Source organism: Carassius auratus, unplaced genomic scaffold (genome assembly GCF_003368295.1).
Source record: "Carassius auratus strain Wakin unplaced genomic scaffold, ASM336829v1 scaf_tig00034264, whole genome shotgun sequence".
NCBI classification, from domain to species: Eukaryota; Metazoa; Chordata; class Actinopteri; order Cypriniformes; family Cyprinidae; genus Carassius; species Carassius auratus.
The window spans coordinates 66,968-81,172 of NW_020526138.1; the positions used below are offsets into that span (position 1 = coordinate 66,968).

A 14,205-nucleotide genomic window follows, 5' to 3' on the forward strand; every position below is an offset into this window, starting at 1 on the left:
TAACATATAGTTTGTTTATAGTTAATTTCAGATCTTCAGTGCTGTCATTATAAAATAACTTTATTATTGTTTATTTAATTCTAACAAATAGGCTACTGTTAAAAACAAACCAAAATTAAACATTTAAACCTATATATTGGTTTCAGTAGAAAGTTATTGGCATTTCAGATATCGGCAAAAATACAATATCGTGAATTCCTACTTCTGCCTTAACACTCTTTTCCTCTATGAAAAATACAAACAGCACTAGCAGCCAAGCTTCTGCCAGGTCATCTAGAGTTTGATCTACCACTCTCATGTGATCTACCCACCAGCTTTATCTTCTCTTATGGTGAATCTCCTGCAAAAGGGGAGGATAGCTGCAATAGTACTCAGCATGTGATCAGTGATAGAGAAAGATAGACCAAGCATTGCAGCACTGGTCTTGGCAATGGAATGTGACTCTTTTATCAGGAAGAGAGATAATGGGCAGAGACTGAGGCCTGATGCTGTTTGCACAGAGCCTCCTACACTGATACAAACACAGGATTGCTAGGTAAACAGGTTCACTTACACCTCTCCCTTTCAGTTCTGGTTATTTGAACACAGAGCTGTGGTTCTGTCATCGCCACTGGTCACAGCTGTCTCTCTACGGAGTGTAATCAGATCTTGAGCCAGACTTTGTACCTCGACCAACTGCTGCCTCTGGAGCCAAGCTAACTCAATAAGGCACTGCAGAAGTCTGACATCATGTGTGCGATTCCACACAGACTTCCTTGTGGGTTATGGACTGCTCTTTGTGCCCTGAAGAGGACACAGAGCAGCTGCTCGTCATCCACTGATCCATTTATTAAATTATACACAGCGAAGCCCAGGCCGCCTGGTCTCATGTTGTCTTAATTCTGATGACCTTCTGTACATCTTTACATCCAAATTAAGCACCAAGAGGTTGTTAGTTTTGCATTTGCAAATTATGTTGTTATTTTATTGCTTCATTCAAACTTGAAATGTGCATCACCGTTCAAAACCTTGGAGGTTGATATGATTTCTTAAATGTTTTTAATATGCTCACCAACACTACATTTATTTAATCACAAATACAGTAAAAACTGTTAAATATATGAAGAGTTTGGTTCCAAAACGTGATAAACGGCATAAAAAAACAAAAACAAAACAAAACTGATTTTCCGCCTTAATCAGTATTGTATCTGGTTGGTACTGAAAAGTAAATTTTTAATTTTACGCAAAATGTGATATTCTCAGGGTTATTAAATCAGGTTTTCTCCCTATTTTTTTTTCCAAACCGCGACCAATGCCAGTCTTCCTTTTTTTGAGAACGAGATATATCCGCTCAACCAATCACAGTACACCATTCCATGCACTGTAAACAGTAACAACCAATCACAGCACACCATTCCATGCACTCTAGATAATAATGGCAGTGCTTTGAATACACCCGGCATCCTAGTTTTCCTTATTTACTTTGTACTTTGTGATCAACAAACAAGGGCTGCACGATAAATTGCATGTGATTGCGCATCTCGTCAGTAAAGCCTATTCTGTGATTAATAGTACTGGTAAATCTCCATCACGTGCTTTCAGATATAAATTATTCAGATGCATTTAATACACAGAGCCGTAGATCAGTGACAAGTAATATTGCGTTGATTAGATGAATCGCATTTGAATTTTCTTTTATTGCTGTAATTAATTTATAGCATTAACAGGATGACCTGTTGAATTAATTTTGGAAATGATGACTGATGGATGTATTTTTAGTTCAGTGTCTGTATATAAGATTAGATTTGACCAAGTTCAGAGGCTGTCATATGTGGATCAACTTACTATGTTGTGCATTTTCATCAGTGTCAATCTGAAAAAGAACTGTCATATTGATTCAATGGATTTATTGCATTTTGAGAAAAAAAAAAAGTATCATGGATTTATTGCATTTTGGGGAAGAAATTATAAAATTTTATAAAAAATCTTTGAAAATAAAATCTTGGACTTAAATTCTTTATGTTATTATAACCTAAAGATGCTATGTGAAAGTTAGTGCTTTATCTAGTTAGTTAGTTAGTGGAAAAATAGTGGTTTTCATCTTTCCACATTCTTGCTAAAGAAAAAACATTTTTATTCAAATTAATCAAAATGGATTTATTACCAAACTCTCTCTCTATATATATTGCATTTTAATATACTTTAAAGTGTAATTTACAGTGTCACATGATACTTCAGAAATCACTCTAATATGCTGATTTGCATTTTTATCATTGTTAAAAACAGTTAATTCATTTATTTTACTGTTTTTATAATATAATATAATATAATATAATATAATATAATATAATAATAGGACTGGTTTAGTTTAGTTACATTTACGATAGCTTTACTCGAGCTTACGATAATAACCCTGTTAAGTCCATTTGCTAGAAAGGGGCTGATGCCAAGGATCTCAGATGAACCCCTGACATTTAAACTGCCAGCTGGGGAATCTGGTTCAAGACTGCCCAGTCTCATCAAGCTCGCCAAACCCTCACCCTGACAGAGATATTTTGAGAGCTGGAGATGAGAAGTAGCATCCATGACTGTAAATGCACCTAAAGTGTTCCTATCTGTCATCAACCTGCCATGCTGCTTCAGTCTGCAGTTCAGCCAAATGATCTACAGTGAGGAGATGTTAGATTATTGCCAATGGTTTCAAGCCATAGACTGCTACCGTATATACAGAAAAAAAATACCTTATTCAACCATGACTGGTGTTTCATTGTGGGCTGCAATTATATACTACGATTCATTATGGATACAGAGCTAATCTGAGATTTATCTTGCTTATTTATCTTTGCTCTAAAATCATTCAAGTTTATTTGTATAGTGCTTTTTACAATTCAAATCATTGCAAAGCATCTTTACAGAAAATTACGTTTCTACAATATTTTAAAATTATGACAGTTTTCTGTTTTATTATTCAGTCCTTAAAGACCCCCCCAAAGTGAGGATGCGATCCAACAACCTCAGAAACCCAATGCAGGACAGCATCTCCAATTTCTTCTGTGTAAGACAGCATTCCCTATTTGTTTCCTCCTCATATGGACCACCAGCAATTTGGACCACAGGGAAGGGCACTGCAGCGTGCCAAACCCGCCCTCGTAAATAGACCCACAGCTCTGCAGGGTTTCGGGGGTAATGTTGAGTAACCTGGTCTCCAGCACTGTAATGAGCACCTGCTTATTAAGCACGGCCTTTGTGTCAAAAATCCCGGCCGACAGCCATCACACGCAAGGCCTCTAATCCTGATTTGGCTCTCTTTTTGCTGCTTCTTTTTTTTCTCTATTGCTTTCTCTCCTTTCTTTCTTTTTCATGAGTGTTTACATATTAAGTTATGCCTTGCAGCGTGAGCTACTGCTGTTGCAATGACACTGACAGAATCGCGTGCCAGAGCAGACACAGCTGTTCACGAAAAGACAAGACTGCACACAACGCATTTGCCGAGCTCGCGTTATTAATCACATCTGACCCAACGTTACACTAAGAACACAAAAAGTTCACCCAATTCCTTTTATCTTCTCTTTTATTTCCCAGATGCTGAAACAAACGCGAGGCCACTGATCTTTGTTTATATTCCTGCTCTCTGTGCATTTCCTGACCTCATCCTGACCTTTGACCTATTGCAATGACCCTAGGAAAAGTGCACCCAAGTTAGCAATAAGTGTGAGAGAACATTAAAAACAGCTATTGGAAAAGAGGCCCTTCTGTCCAAGTTTGAAATACCTGGAATGCTAGAGCTCACAACATGAGATCTTGGATTCGCTTTTCGACAGTGAAGTGCATCTCTTGCAGCTGAAGTTGATCCTTGTTGTGTTGGACACCTGTAATCCTGTAAAACACAAGCTAATCCTTCTTTTAAACAAGGGATAAAGAAATTCCCAAGCAGCCTCCTGTATCGAAACAGTGAACCGCCCATACACGGCAAATTGCACATGACGAAGGCATCGGCCTGGTCTTGCACGAGGACAATGCTCCGACAAGCTCAGTCCGCGGGAATGGGGAGAACAAAGGTGGGATGGCAGCTCTCAATCTCTCATTCAAATCGAGTTGCCCTCTCCCACCTGTGCAAACACTCCAGCTCGGTATGTCACAGGTACATAGACAAGAAGGGGAAGAAACAGTTGAACACCCAGAACTATTCAAGCGCTGAAACTTTTTAACTCAGATTATAAAAAGAAATGTTCAAAGGCTTGGCGCGCCTCCTTTGTGTTTTAATGCCTCCTCCATAAATACCGACACTCAAAGAGCCGCGTCGACGCAATACAGCACCGACAAATGCAGCTCATTAGCCGCTTTGTTTACGTAAACTGACTTTTCACCCACAAAACCGACGGCTTTTGTGATGTGAGCGCACGTTTAACATAGATCACAAACTACAAAGAAAAGCCCTCGGACTTCAGAGGAGAATTATGGGCTAATGGTTCTGGTTTTCATCTGAGATTAAAAAATAGGGGATAAAATACAGCATCAGCTTTTGCCAGACTGGGTTCATGATGTCCTGACATTAATGTTCTAGTGTGTGTGTGTGTGTGTGTGTGTGTGTGTTTGGACTCAATGCAGGACCTGATGTTATGAACATCATGTTCAAATTTAACAACTGCACTATTTCCCCGATTGAAATGTGCTGGTTAACTTGCTCAGCATTTACAATGCCAAGGAACACACGCACATGTGCATGTGTGTGCACATACACACACGCAGACAGAGGTATTTGCCAAATAATCCTTTAAAAAAAAAAAAAACTCAGCTGCCACATAGGTACACTAAACAATGCTCACTTCCTGTGGCAAGACAAACTTATGCAGAAAATGTGTTAATAGTGAAATCACAACATAATTATCTCTAAAACTGGGCCAAATTGGAAACACATGTACACATGCATGCAAACACATAATGTCCCCCTCAAAAGAACTAAATACTGACATTTCCATATATATATATATATATATATATATATATATATATATATATATATATATATATATATATGTGTGTACGTTTTATTTTTATTTATTTTTATATAGTTTTTTTCACAAGTGTGCTGCATTTAACTGATACAGTTTGCAGCTCTTTCAGACAGAGAGACAGACAATAACTCTTTCTCTAGCACACACAGACAGACAGGCAGATAAGAGCAACTCTGGTTACAGCTGTTTGTATCCTTAGGCATTGTCAACTCTGTGCCAAGTACATAATTTCTCTAACACAGGAATATGTACAACTCAATCCTATGTGTAGCTCACTGAAACTGTATAAATGTGCTTATAGTAACATGCAAGTTAAGTTATTTGAATAAATATTCTATAGAGAATCTATAAGAAGGCATTATAAAAGAACTACACCAAAGATGTGCTACTTTACAGAGATGCATCAGACGTTAGCCATTTAAATGTAACTGAAAGTAACTGAAATAACCACAAATGTCAGGACATGTCAAAACATCTCAAAGCCCAAAAAAGCCCCTGATGGTTAAATCAAACACAATTAGTAATAAAATTACAGGATTTTTTTTTTGCATAGCTTACAATTTCAAAAAAAAATTCCATGCAATTTGCATATGCACGTTTATGTTTAAGACCCATAAAAATTAAATTAGAAACATGTTTGCTTTACAAGTTTTAAATATGGTCTCTTCCTCACACAGATATCTTATGGCTTCGGAAGACTTGGAATATAGCATGCAAGTTACATTGACTAGTTTTATGGTGCTTTTTGTCATTTCTTCAGAGCTCATCATTCATATTCTGCTAAAATTTATCTTTTTAAAAGAATACAGTGACGCAGATTTGGAACAACAAATTAGTTTTCTGCATTAAACTAAAGCACAGGCCGACTTTAATCATACAAACCATATTAAGCAGCCTATGGTTTTCCATTGCATTTGGCTTCTCTGTAACTTGGCCGGTGCAGCCAGAGACTGACGCCTGCATTACTGTTGTCCTGCAGAGGCAGATCACAGACACAGCATGGCTCCAACAGAGCTGCTCCATTATCATTTGTTTGATAAGCAGGGCCTGCCTGCAGAGCTGCATTATCTGTCTAATAAACCCAGAGATCCTGACACCTGCTGAGAGACCAGCTGAAGGGAGAGCTGCATAACTGAAGCCTGTTTTCCCTGTTCTTATCAAAGCTATTTCTACTTTAAAAGGTAGATCATTGAGGTAAATGGGGCATGAGGGCCAACATCTCCTGTTTACAACCCCAGAGTCTGGAACTGATTTAAATATCTGAGAGGAGAAAAAAAAAGAAACCCTTTTCCTGATGTTTCTGTGACTGCAAATATACCACGTTTTACCGTATCTGACCTCTTTAAAGAACACAATCCAGGCCTTTGATACATGTGCCACTCTAAACAGCTGGTAACTGCCGCGACTGTTGGATACACATTTCTGTCTTTCATCGAACTCCACGACCGGTAGAGTGTGTAAATCAGAGCTATATTTATTAGCATGGACACGGTTTGTTTCGCCTCAACTTCAAGTATACGCTCTGCAGCAGCAATCATATGCCAGATCAGAACAAACGTCAAAAAAACAGACAAATGTCAAGCTGCGCTGCTCATAACAGCCAGGCGCCGTGCCACAGGAACCCAAACATTTTCTTGGGAGAAAGCAGGCAGCTTCTTTCCACCAGCAGGAAAGTTAGTGAGAAACAGGAAATATTCTGACCACACGAGAGAACAGGGATGCAAGAGCATTTCTCAAACTGCTGTGTTCACACTTTGTCTGAGCTGACTGCTGTGTTTGTGTGTGTAAGGATTGCTGGAGGAGTGTCATGCCAATCTGAGCTGCCCATACTCATAGAAAACCAGTGAGGTTTTAAGATGAAAGCAAGCAGCCTACACTAGTGTGCACACTTGCTGTGATCAGATTCTTGAAATATTCTATGTAAATAATAGTATTTTCACATTTTAGTTGGATAACGGCAGAAATACCAGAATAACAGAACTCTGGTCTAAGTTATAGATTACACTATATAAATATATGAATCACACAAAGGAATATATTCTAATAATGATTAAATCAAACTGCTATTCAGCATGCTTTAAAAGGATAGATCAACTAAGATGCTGCTAAAAAAAGACAAACAAGTATGTGTACAAGTAAGGAACAACCAAACAGCCTCCCAAAAAACACTCTTGTGTGCCTTACATCATAAATTCATGGTCTGCAGTTGCTACATCAAAATATGCTGACATTAACACCCGCCAAATGCGGGTGGATTTTAGCAGTGGCATGTAGCACGGTCACTCCCATTAGCCACTTTGGCAGGTTGATTGCAAATGTAACACTGATTTTATGCAAGTTAAAATGAGTAGTAAATATTAAAGGGGTCCTATTATGCTTTTTCACTATTATGCTTTTTCATCTTCGATGGAGACTATCCCTACAGGCCATGGGAGAGGATTTGAAAAACTGATTTAAAAGACTAAAATGTAAGAATTTGATATGAAAGATAATGCGTACATTTGATAAGGTTAGGAAAAGATAGGCCTTTCCCTAGGTAAAAAAATGTCCTGGAAACCTGCAAATAGACAATTTTAGTATGCAGCAGTGAACTAATGCAAATTTAATTTGTGAAGATTGAAAGGTAATGGAAACGCACCTACAGTTTTAAACGAACAGGCTGAATGGATGATTAAATTAGAAAGTAGTCGATAATTTGTCAAAGTTATCGACAAAGCATTCAATAAATATATCCAGCGACATCTATGATCAATGGCAGAATGCATTTTAACTTTTGCGCTTTATCTTACACAACCTTGTGCTTAGGTTGTGCTGCTTTAAGGTTTTATATCTAATCATGATTTTGAATGTACAGATACACCTGCTTAATTTCTAACTTCTCACAAGTAAAATAAGTACTGGCAAATAAAGTAGTATTGAAATATAAATATTATCAGGAAAGACCTGCTTTGCTCAAGCTGCCCCCCTCTACAGTGAAGTCATTTCAGAACTCATGCTCTTCCAGAATTCTAGGGATACAAGTGTTTGTCACACATTAATGATCTCAACACACAGTGCCAAAGTGTCATTAGAAACATATCCAGTAACTGTCTTGCCTTAAGCTCCATATCGTGTTTCTCCACAACATAATAGTCACTTTACCCAACAATGAACTCTCTTAAATGAACCAAGTGCAGTTGTGTCTGACAAAATCTATTAAAGCACAAAGGGTTTCCTGAAACTTTCCCTAATTGTTTATTGAATATTACAGCTTGAAGAATGCCACTGTTTTAGAAAATCCACTGCCATACATCTCATTCAGCTACCACTGTATAGCCAGTTTACTGAAATGCCATATATCTCACTCCTGTTTCCTTTATTTCCTACTTTTAACACTCAGATAGTGGGGAAACTGCGGCCCAGAATTCCAAGAATGGCTGATAGGGGAAAAGGAAGAGCAATCCAAGGACAACACAGATTGAGAACCCCCCCCTCAAGAAGTGCTCATAGCACACAATGAGGGATAGAGTCAACAAATGGACCAATAAACAGAGAAGACAATGGATTGTTTACTTAGCAGAGGTCAGGCTCTGACTTGTGGGTTAACCTGGCATTCTTATCAGTGCAATAATAGTAATCACCTTTAACAGAGTAAATGCCACAGTTAACTCATCCAGCATTTATTATGCCAGACCAAATAATGTTGTTTCAGATAATAGTGACCAAAATGAGACCATAAATGGCTAAGCCAACATAAAAGATAAACAGGTCTGGTATCCCAGTATGAGTCAAAGCATAAATTGTAAAGGAATTTTAATCTGCGATAATACAAGATGAGCTTAGATATTACACAACACACAGAAATGGCTTTTTCTTTCAAACACACTCATTTATTTCCTTTGAGAGGCAGTAAAATGTCCTTTGGGCTCCCAGCAGGGTGATGGCACATGTGGAGAAGGTCCACACCTTTCTGACTCAACTCTCCGATACGCAATCTCCTGCACAGTTGGTGTCGTTAGTTAGACTTTGATTTATGTAAATTCTGTTTCAACTTGGCAGGGAACACTGAATTATGTACCTCTACATTTCTGTTAAGTTCAAGGAACAGGGACCTCTTGTTTGGTCTGAGACACCGCAGTGCAGATATAAATGTGAGACTCCAAAAGAATGACTGCGGTTAGTCTGCTGTGTCAGTAAACACGGCCGGCCCGTTCCCTGACGTGCTTAAAGTAGTCAATAAACAAATTGGGCAGCAAAAGGTCACTTTTTAATGTTGTGACCTCATAACAAACTAAAATTGGTTCAGTAGCACTGTAATTTTTTTTTAATGCTACAATAACATCTTTGATTCAATCAGTTATAACAATAACTAATATTGATACTTATGAACTAATAATTTCCACACAATTTTATTGTCAGTTTTAAGTGTTGTAAAAGAAAAAGTAAACTGAATTTATCACTAGGCTACAGATTATTGCTTAAATGTATAAAAAATATATATTTGATTACTTTCAATTAAGGTTAATTATATTGCAAGTTTTTACAGGACAATCGTATTCTGTATAAAAGGAATGTGTCAAGGGAAACGGGCTATAATAATGTCCTAATGAATGAATAAAAGATTGATAATAGACAACATGACTCACCTCTAGCTTCACATGATAACGCCACGATCAAAACCCCAGTGAAAAAAGTCAAGCTTCCTCTCTCTGGAAACATTTTATGATGTCCCGCCACTAAAAGAAACCATGAGAATCATAACGATGGAGTTTTACTCTGCACAGCCTATAAAACTGCGACGCGATAAACTAAAACAACATCAGCAGCTTTCTTCATCAGCTCGTTAGTCGCGTCGCGTTTAGGCGTTCGTTTGCAAAGTAAATGTGGTGTAAATAGAGCCTTATGAAAGTAGTGCTGGGGTACTGAGTACTTACATGTCAGTCGAAAGTAATTGAATCCTATGAGTTAATCGGTTTCTAATAGAAGGATGGAGACGAACACTCTTGAGCAGCGAGGTCTTCTTTTAAACGTCTTCCGATTTTTTAGTATTCTGTCCAGGAGAGGAAAAGTTGAGGAGGACTTAGGTTCCACTCGCCTCTTCTCTTGACATGACCCGTCAGCATCCCTGACCGTGGAGAGAACTCGAGATCTACAGCTGTGAATCACAGCAGCGCTCCACCACGCCAACAGCTGGAGACCGGCACAAATTAAACACGAGCGCCCCCTGTACGCGCACTGTGAAGGGGTCAAGACACGGCAATCCATACATAACCGTTAGAGAAAAAAAAAAAAAAAAAAAAACTCAGAAAACAATTAGATAGGGTGAAATATGCAATTTCTTTCTTTCTTTCTTTCTTTCTTTCTTTCTTTCTTTCTTTCTTTCTTTCTTTCTTTCTTTCTTTCTTTCTTTCTTTCTTTCTTTCTTTCTTTCTTTCTTTCTTTCTTTATACTAAATAATTTAAGTAGCCTAGTTCAAAACAAAATAAAAACATTTTTTCTCCAATGACACTGTTATACTATGACTTCTTGCAATCAAGTAGCAAATAACAGTTCATGGTTTCGATCCAGATAAAGACTTTCATACTAAATACTTGTATTTATTTATTTTTAATAACTGCATTTGCTACATTTTAAACATCTCAGCAAATCAGTTATAAAAACAACTTGCAGTGTCTTATGGTCTTATTTATTTAAAGTTAAACCATGTTTTGTGTTATTTATTTATTTGACTTTCTTACCCTCTTGGCCTACTTGTTCAAACTGATTCAATGCTATTAAAAGCACTTACATATCTGAAGCATGTTAGGGAGAGCTTGGTTATATTTTATTACAGCTCTCCGCCACTAGATGGTGCTCCGAGTATGTGTGATGTCTCTAACCGCCTTCAAGACTCTATTCACATCAAAATACATTATATTTCATTTTCTTTGAGCGCCCTGAAGAGCTTAGCTAATAAAACAAAACAGTTAAAAGTATTTTAATGTTTCAGGCCAAGACCAAAATTGTTTTCCATATTTCATAGGCTTTTTTTTTTTTTCGTGTGGGTTGTAGGCTACAGCAAAACAAATTACTTGAATCATTTGACATATTGACTTAAACAACAACCACAAAAACATTAAAGGTATACAGTACTTCACCTAAAAATAAGTATGTTGTTATCATTTAGTCATCCTCATGCCTGTTCAAACCTGTATTCACTTTATTCTTAACACAAAAGAAGATATTTAAAAGAATATTGCAACCAATTTTGGTGACCACTGGCTTCCAGTGTATTCCTTTTTTGTTTATCTTCCTTTATGTTCCACAAAAGAAGAAAAAAGTCCATATAGTTTGGGAACAGCATGAGGGGTGAATAAATTATGGCAGCGATTTAATTTTGGGTGGACTATCCTTTTGATCTGATTCTACAGACAGGGTGTTTTGACTGCAGTTTTGATTTTCACAAATGCCCTTTTATGGTATGCCACAGCTGTGGCTGACTTTTCAAGAATTGTTGTGTTCAACTGGTTCGTTCCACTTCTATCTCTGTAGCTGTGCAATTTGATGTCACTGCAACCTCTTCATGAATCAAAAATGAGATTCTGTGGTGTGCAGAAGCTCCTGGGGGGCTTACGGTTTCCTCTCCTCCTTCCCATCCACATGATGCGGATTCCCAGAGCGATCTGGCGCTGGATGAGAAACCTTACATAGGTCTCCAACCACCCCCGTGGCCCCCTGGCAGTCCTGCTCAGATATCTGGGATGAAGATGTCCTCAGCATCCACCCACTCTGTAGTCTGATGGTGGGAGGTGATTTAACAGTGCTTTGTAGCCATAGGAGAGTCTGGCTCATTTCCTCTCTGGTCCCATGCAGTTTCCTTCTCTTGCTTTTTGGATCACCCAAAAGTTGCATATGGAGTTTTATGACTCTCAGCAAGTGCTTGCATGGCTCAGCACTTTACACACAAACACACTCATACACAGACATTCTCTTCTATTGTCTGGTGTTGTTACAATGGTGTTTAAACTGCTTTTCAGTGGTGTTTCAGTAACACAAGTCGCACGAGGCTAACTAGACACTGGCTGAAAGGAACTGTCTGCTCTCCTGACATGTTCGATTGAAACTCTGTGGCAATGCAGCGCATAGACACAATGAAAGGAAAATGTCAAAACTATCAGAGAACACAATAATTTGAGCTGTTTGAAAGCATTTATAACTTTAGGTTTGATTGCTGGCTGATCCAAATTGTCACAGGCTTGGTAAATATGGACGGTGTTCCCACCAAGACCACCTGAGAGAAGCTTAGATTGAGCGAGCTAGGTGAGCCAATGTTTTGTAATGTTGAGAATGAGTAGCCTTGGCAGTGAGTACAACAGGAGCTTCGGCACCATTTAAAAGTGCACAACTTATTGATGGCATGAGATGGTTTGAAATGTTCTCTCCCATGATGAAGCATTTATTTGTAAATATAAATAAATCAAAGGAGAGAAAAAGCATGAAAAACATCTAAGCATCACGTATCTCCGCTTGAGCCACTAAGGAAGAGAGAGAATGCAGGGTAAATCAGGTTGAGATATTTGAAGCACAGATAATAGAGACTTGAAGATTGAAATCTTTGCAGTGTGTGTCTGTGCATGTATAAAAGCAAAGTCCAGACAAACAGAAAATACTTGAATCTAATGTTCATCGTGTAAACCAACTGAAACATAAAATGTATATACTGCATTTGGACATTTTTGACACACACAAACACACACACACACACCACACACACCACACACACACACACACACACACACACACACACACAGAAGTCAACATTTGAAGTGTATCAACACCTTTCATCAAAGTTGTCCTAAAACCTAAAAGTTTGAAGAAAAAGACAGTGGAATACATGTCACTTCTGGTAGATGAGAGCCACTCTCATAGTTTAGATAGTCTTAGCTTCACATGCTGGGTTCACAGGTGACAGGTGTCTCTATCTGTCCCCTTTAGAAAGTAGAAGGAAGATAGAGGAAAAGGCAAATCTGAACTTTACAGAGCTTTACTCTCAACCCCAACAAACCCCCTCCTGTGTCCTCCGTATCCACCCTTCCTTCCCTTGTAGCAATGATCTACCTCATGTTGAGAGTCGCTGGCTGATAAGTCCTTCCATTTTGCCTTCCAACTTCTGAACCACAGTTTCTGAAGAAGGTTTCTCACTCACATTTAAACTGTCCTTAACTTCAACTTCCATGTGTCCTCTTGTTGCTGTATCACTTCTTCTCCTTGCATTCCTGCTCCATCGTTCATGCATATACAATCAGGATTAAAAAAAGACAAAACACTCAACAAATACACAAATGTGCATGAATCCATGCAGCAGGAGTTAGCGCTGTGATTATAAACTCAAGAGCTTTCATGCGCTTGACCTGATAGCTGGCATAACTCAAGTGAGCCATTTTACTTTCTTTCTCCAGTTGACACTTCCATTATGAAAACTCATTATGACTGGTTTGTATAATGGGACTAAGTGTAGCATTTAGCCGATTTCAACTGCTCGTTCTGATTGCTTTAATGTGACGAGGGCCATCTGGAACATACATAGTGGTGAGAGGTGAGAAACAGATGTTAAAATGCTCTGCAGCATGACGATCCAGTCTTTTCTGTAATCATTTATTTGTCACTGCTCACCTCAAGGATTTTGTCTGATGATCAGTAAATGCAATCATTTGTTCCAAAAAGAGGAAAAAATTCTCTTGTTTTTTCCCTTCTCTGTGCATGAATTTTTTTTTCACTGTATCATTAATTTATTCAGTAATAGACAGTGTTCCACTACTGGGCTTTACCTGGACATAGACAGAAAAAACAATAAGACTGAGGTGAATTAAAGAAAACACACAACCAAAATAAATATTTTTTTATAAACAGACAATGTAACAGGGCAAAATAAGCAAAGACATTGTGCAGCAGACGGTGACTTTATCTAAAGTTTATAGTCTACCATCTCACCAGTAGATGGCACTGTTGGTCCACGTGGAGCAATGTGTTGAGGTTTCCAAAGGCTTGTGAACCACTGTGACACAATTGGTCATTTATACCAGTATGTTCTAAGGCAGAAACACAATACACAGAGACTCAACGAACCAAATGTCCTCTAGCTTAATAGATTTGTAAATCACAAATACAGAATGAACTGTTTTTACCTCAAGCCATTTATTATGAAGAGAAAATAGAGCTAAAGAATGACTTAAAACCCCCAAAATTGTTGGCC

At 38.1% G+C, this 14,205-nt stretch overlaps 1 protein-coding gene across 1 annotated transcript in view; it reads right to left on the reverse strand.

Moving 5' to 3' along the window:
* The window catches only part of LOC113081409 (fibroblast growth factor receptor-like 1), a 35,882-nt gene extending 25,739 nt beyond the window's left edge, over nt 1–10,143 (reverse strand). The window contains exons 1-2 of the mRNA XM_026253514.1: nt 9,908–10,143; nt 9,620–9,709 (exon numbers count right to left, since the gene is read on the reverse strand). Of these exons, the coding sequence (XP_026109299.1) occupies nt 9,620–9,692 (73 nt within the window). The 5' untranslated portion in view covers nt 9,693–9,709; nt 9,908–10,143. The remainder of the gene's footprint in view (nt 1–9,619; nt 9,710–9,907) is intronic.
* Nucleotides 10,144–14,205: the final 4,062 nt, after the last annotated feature.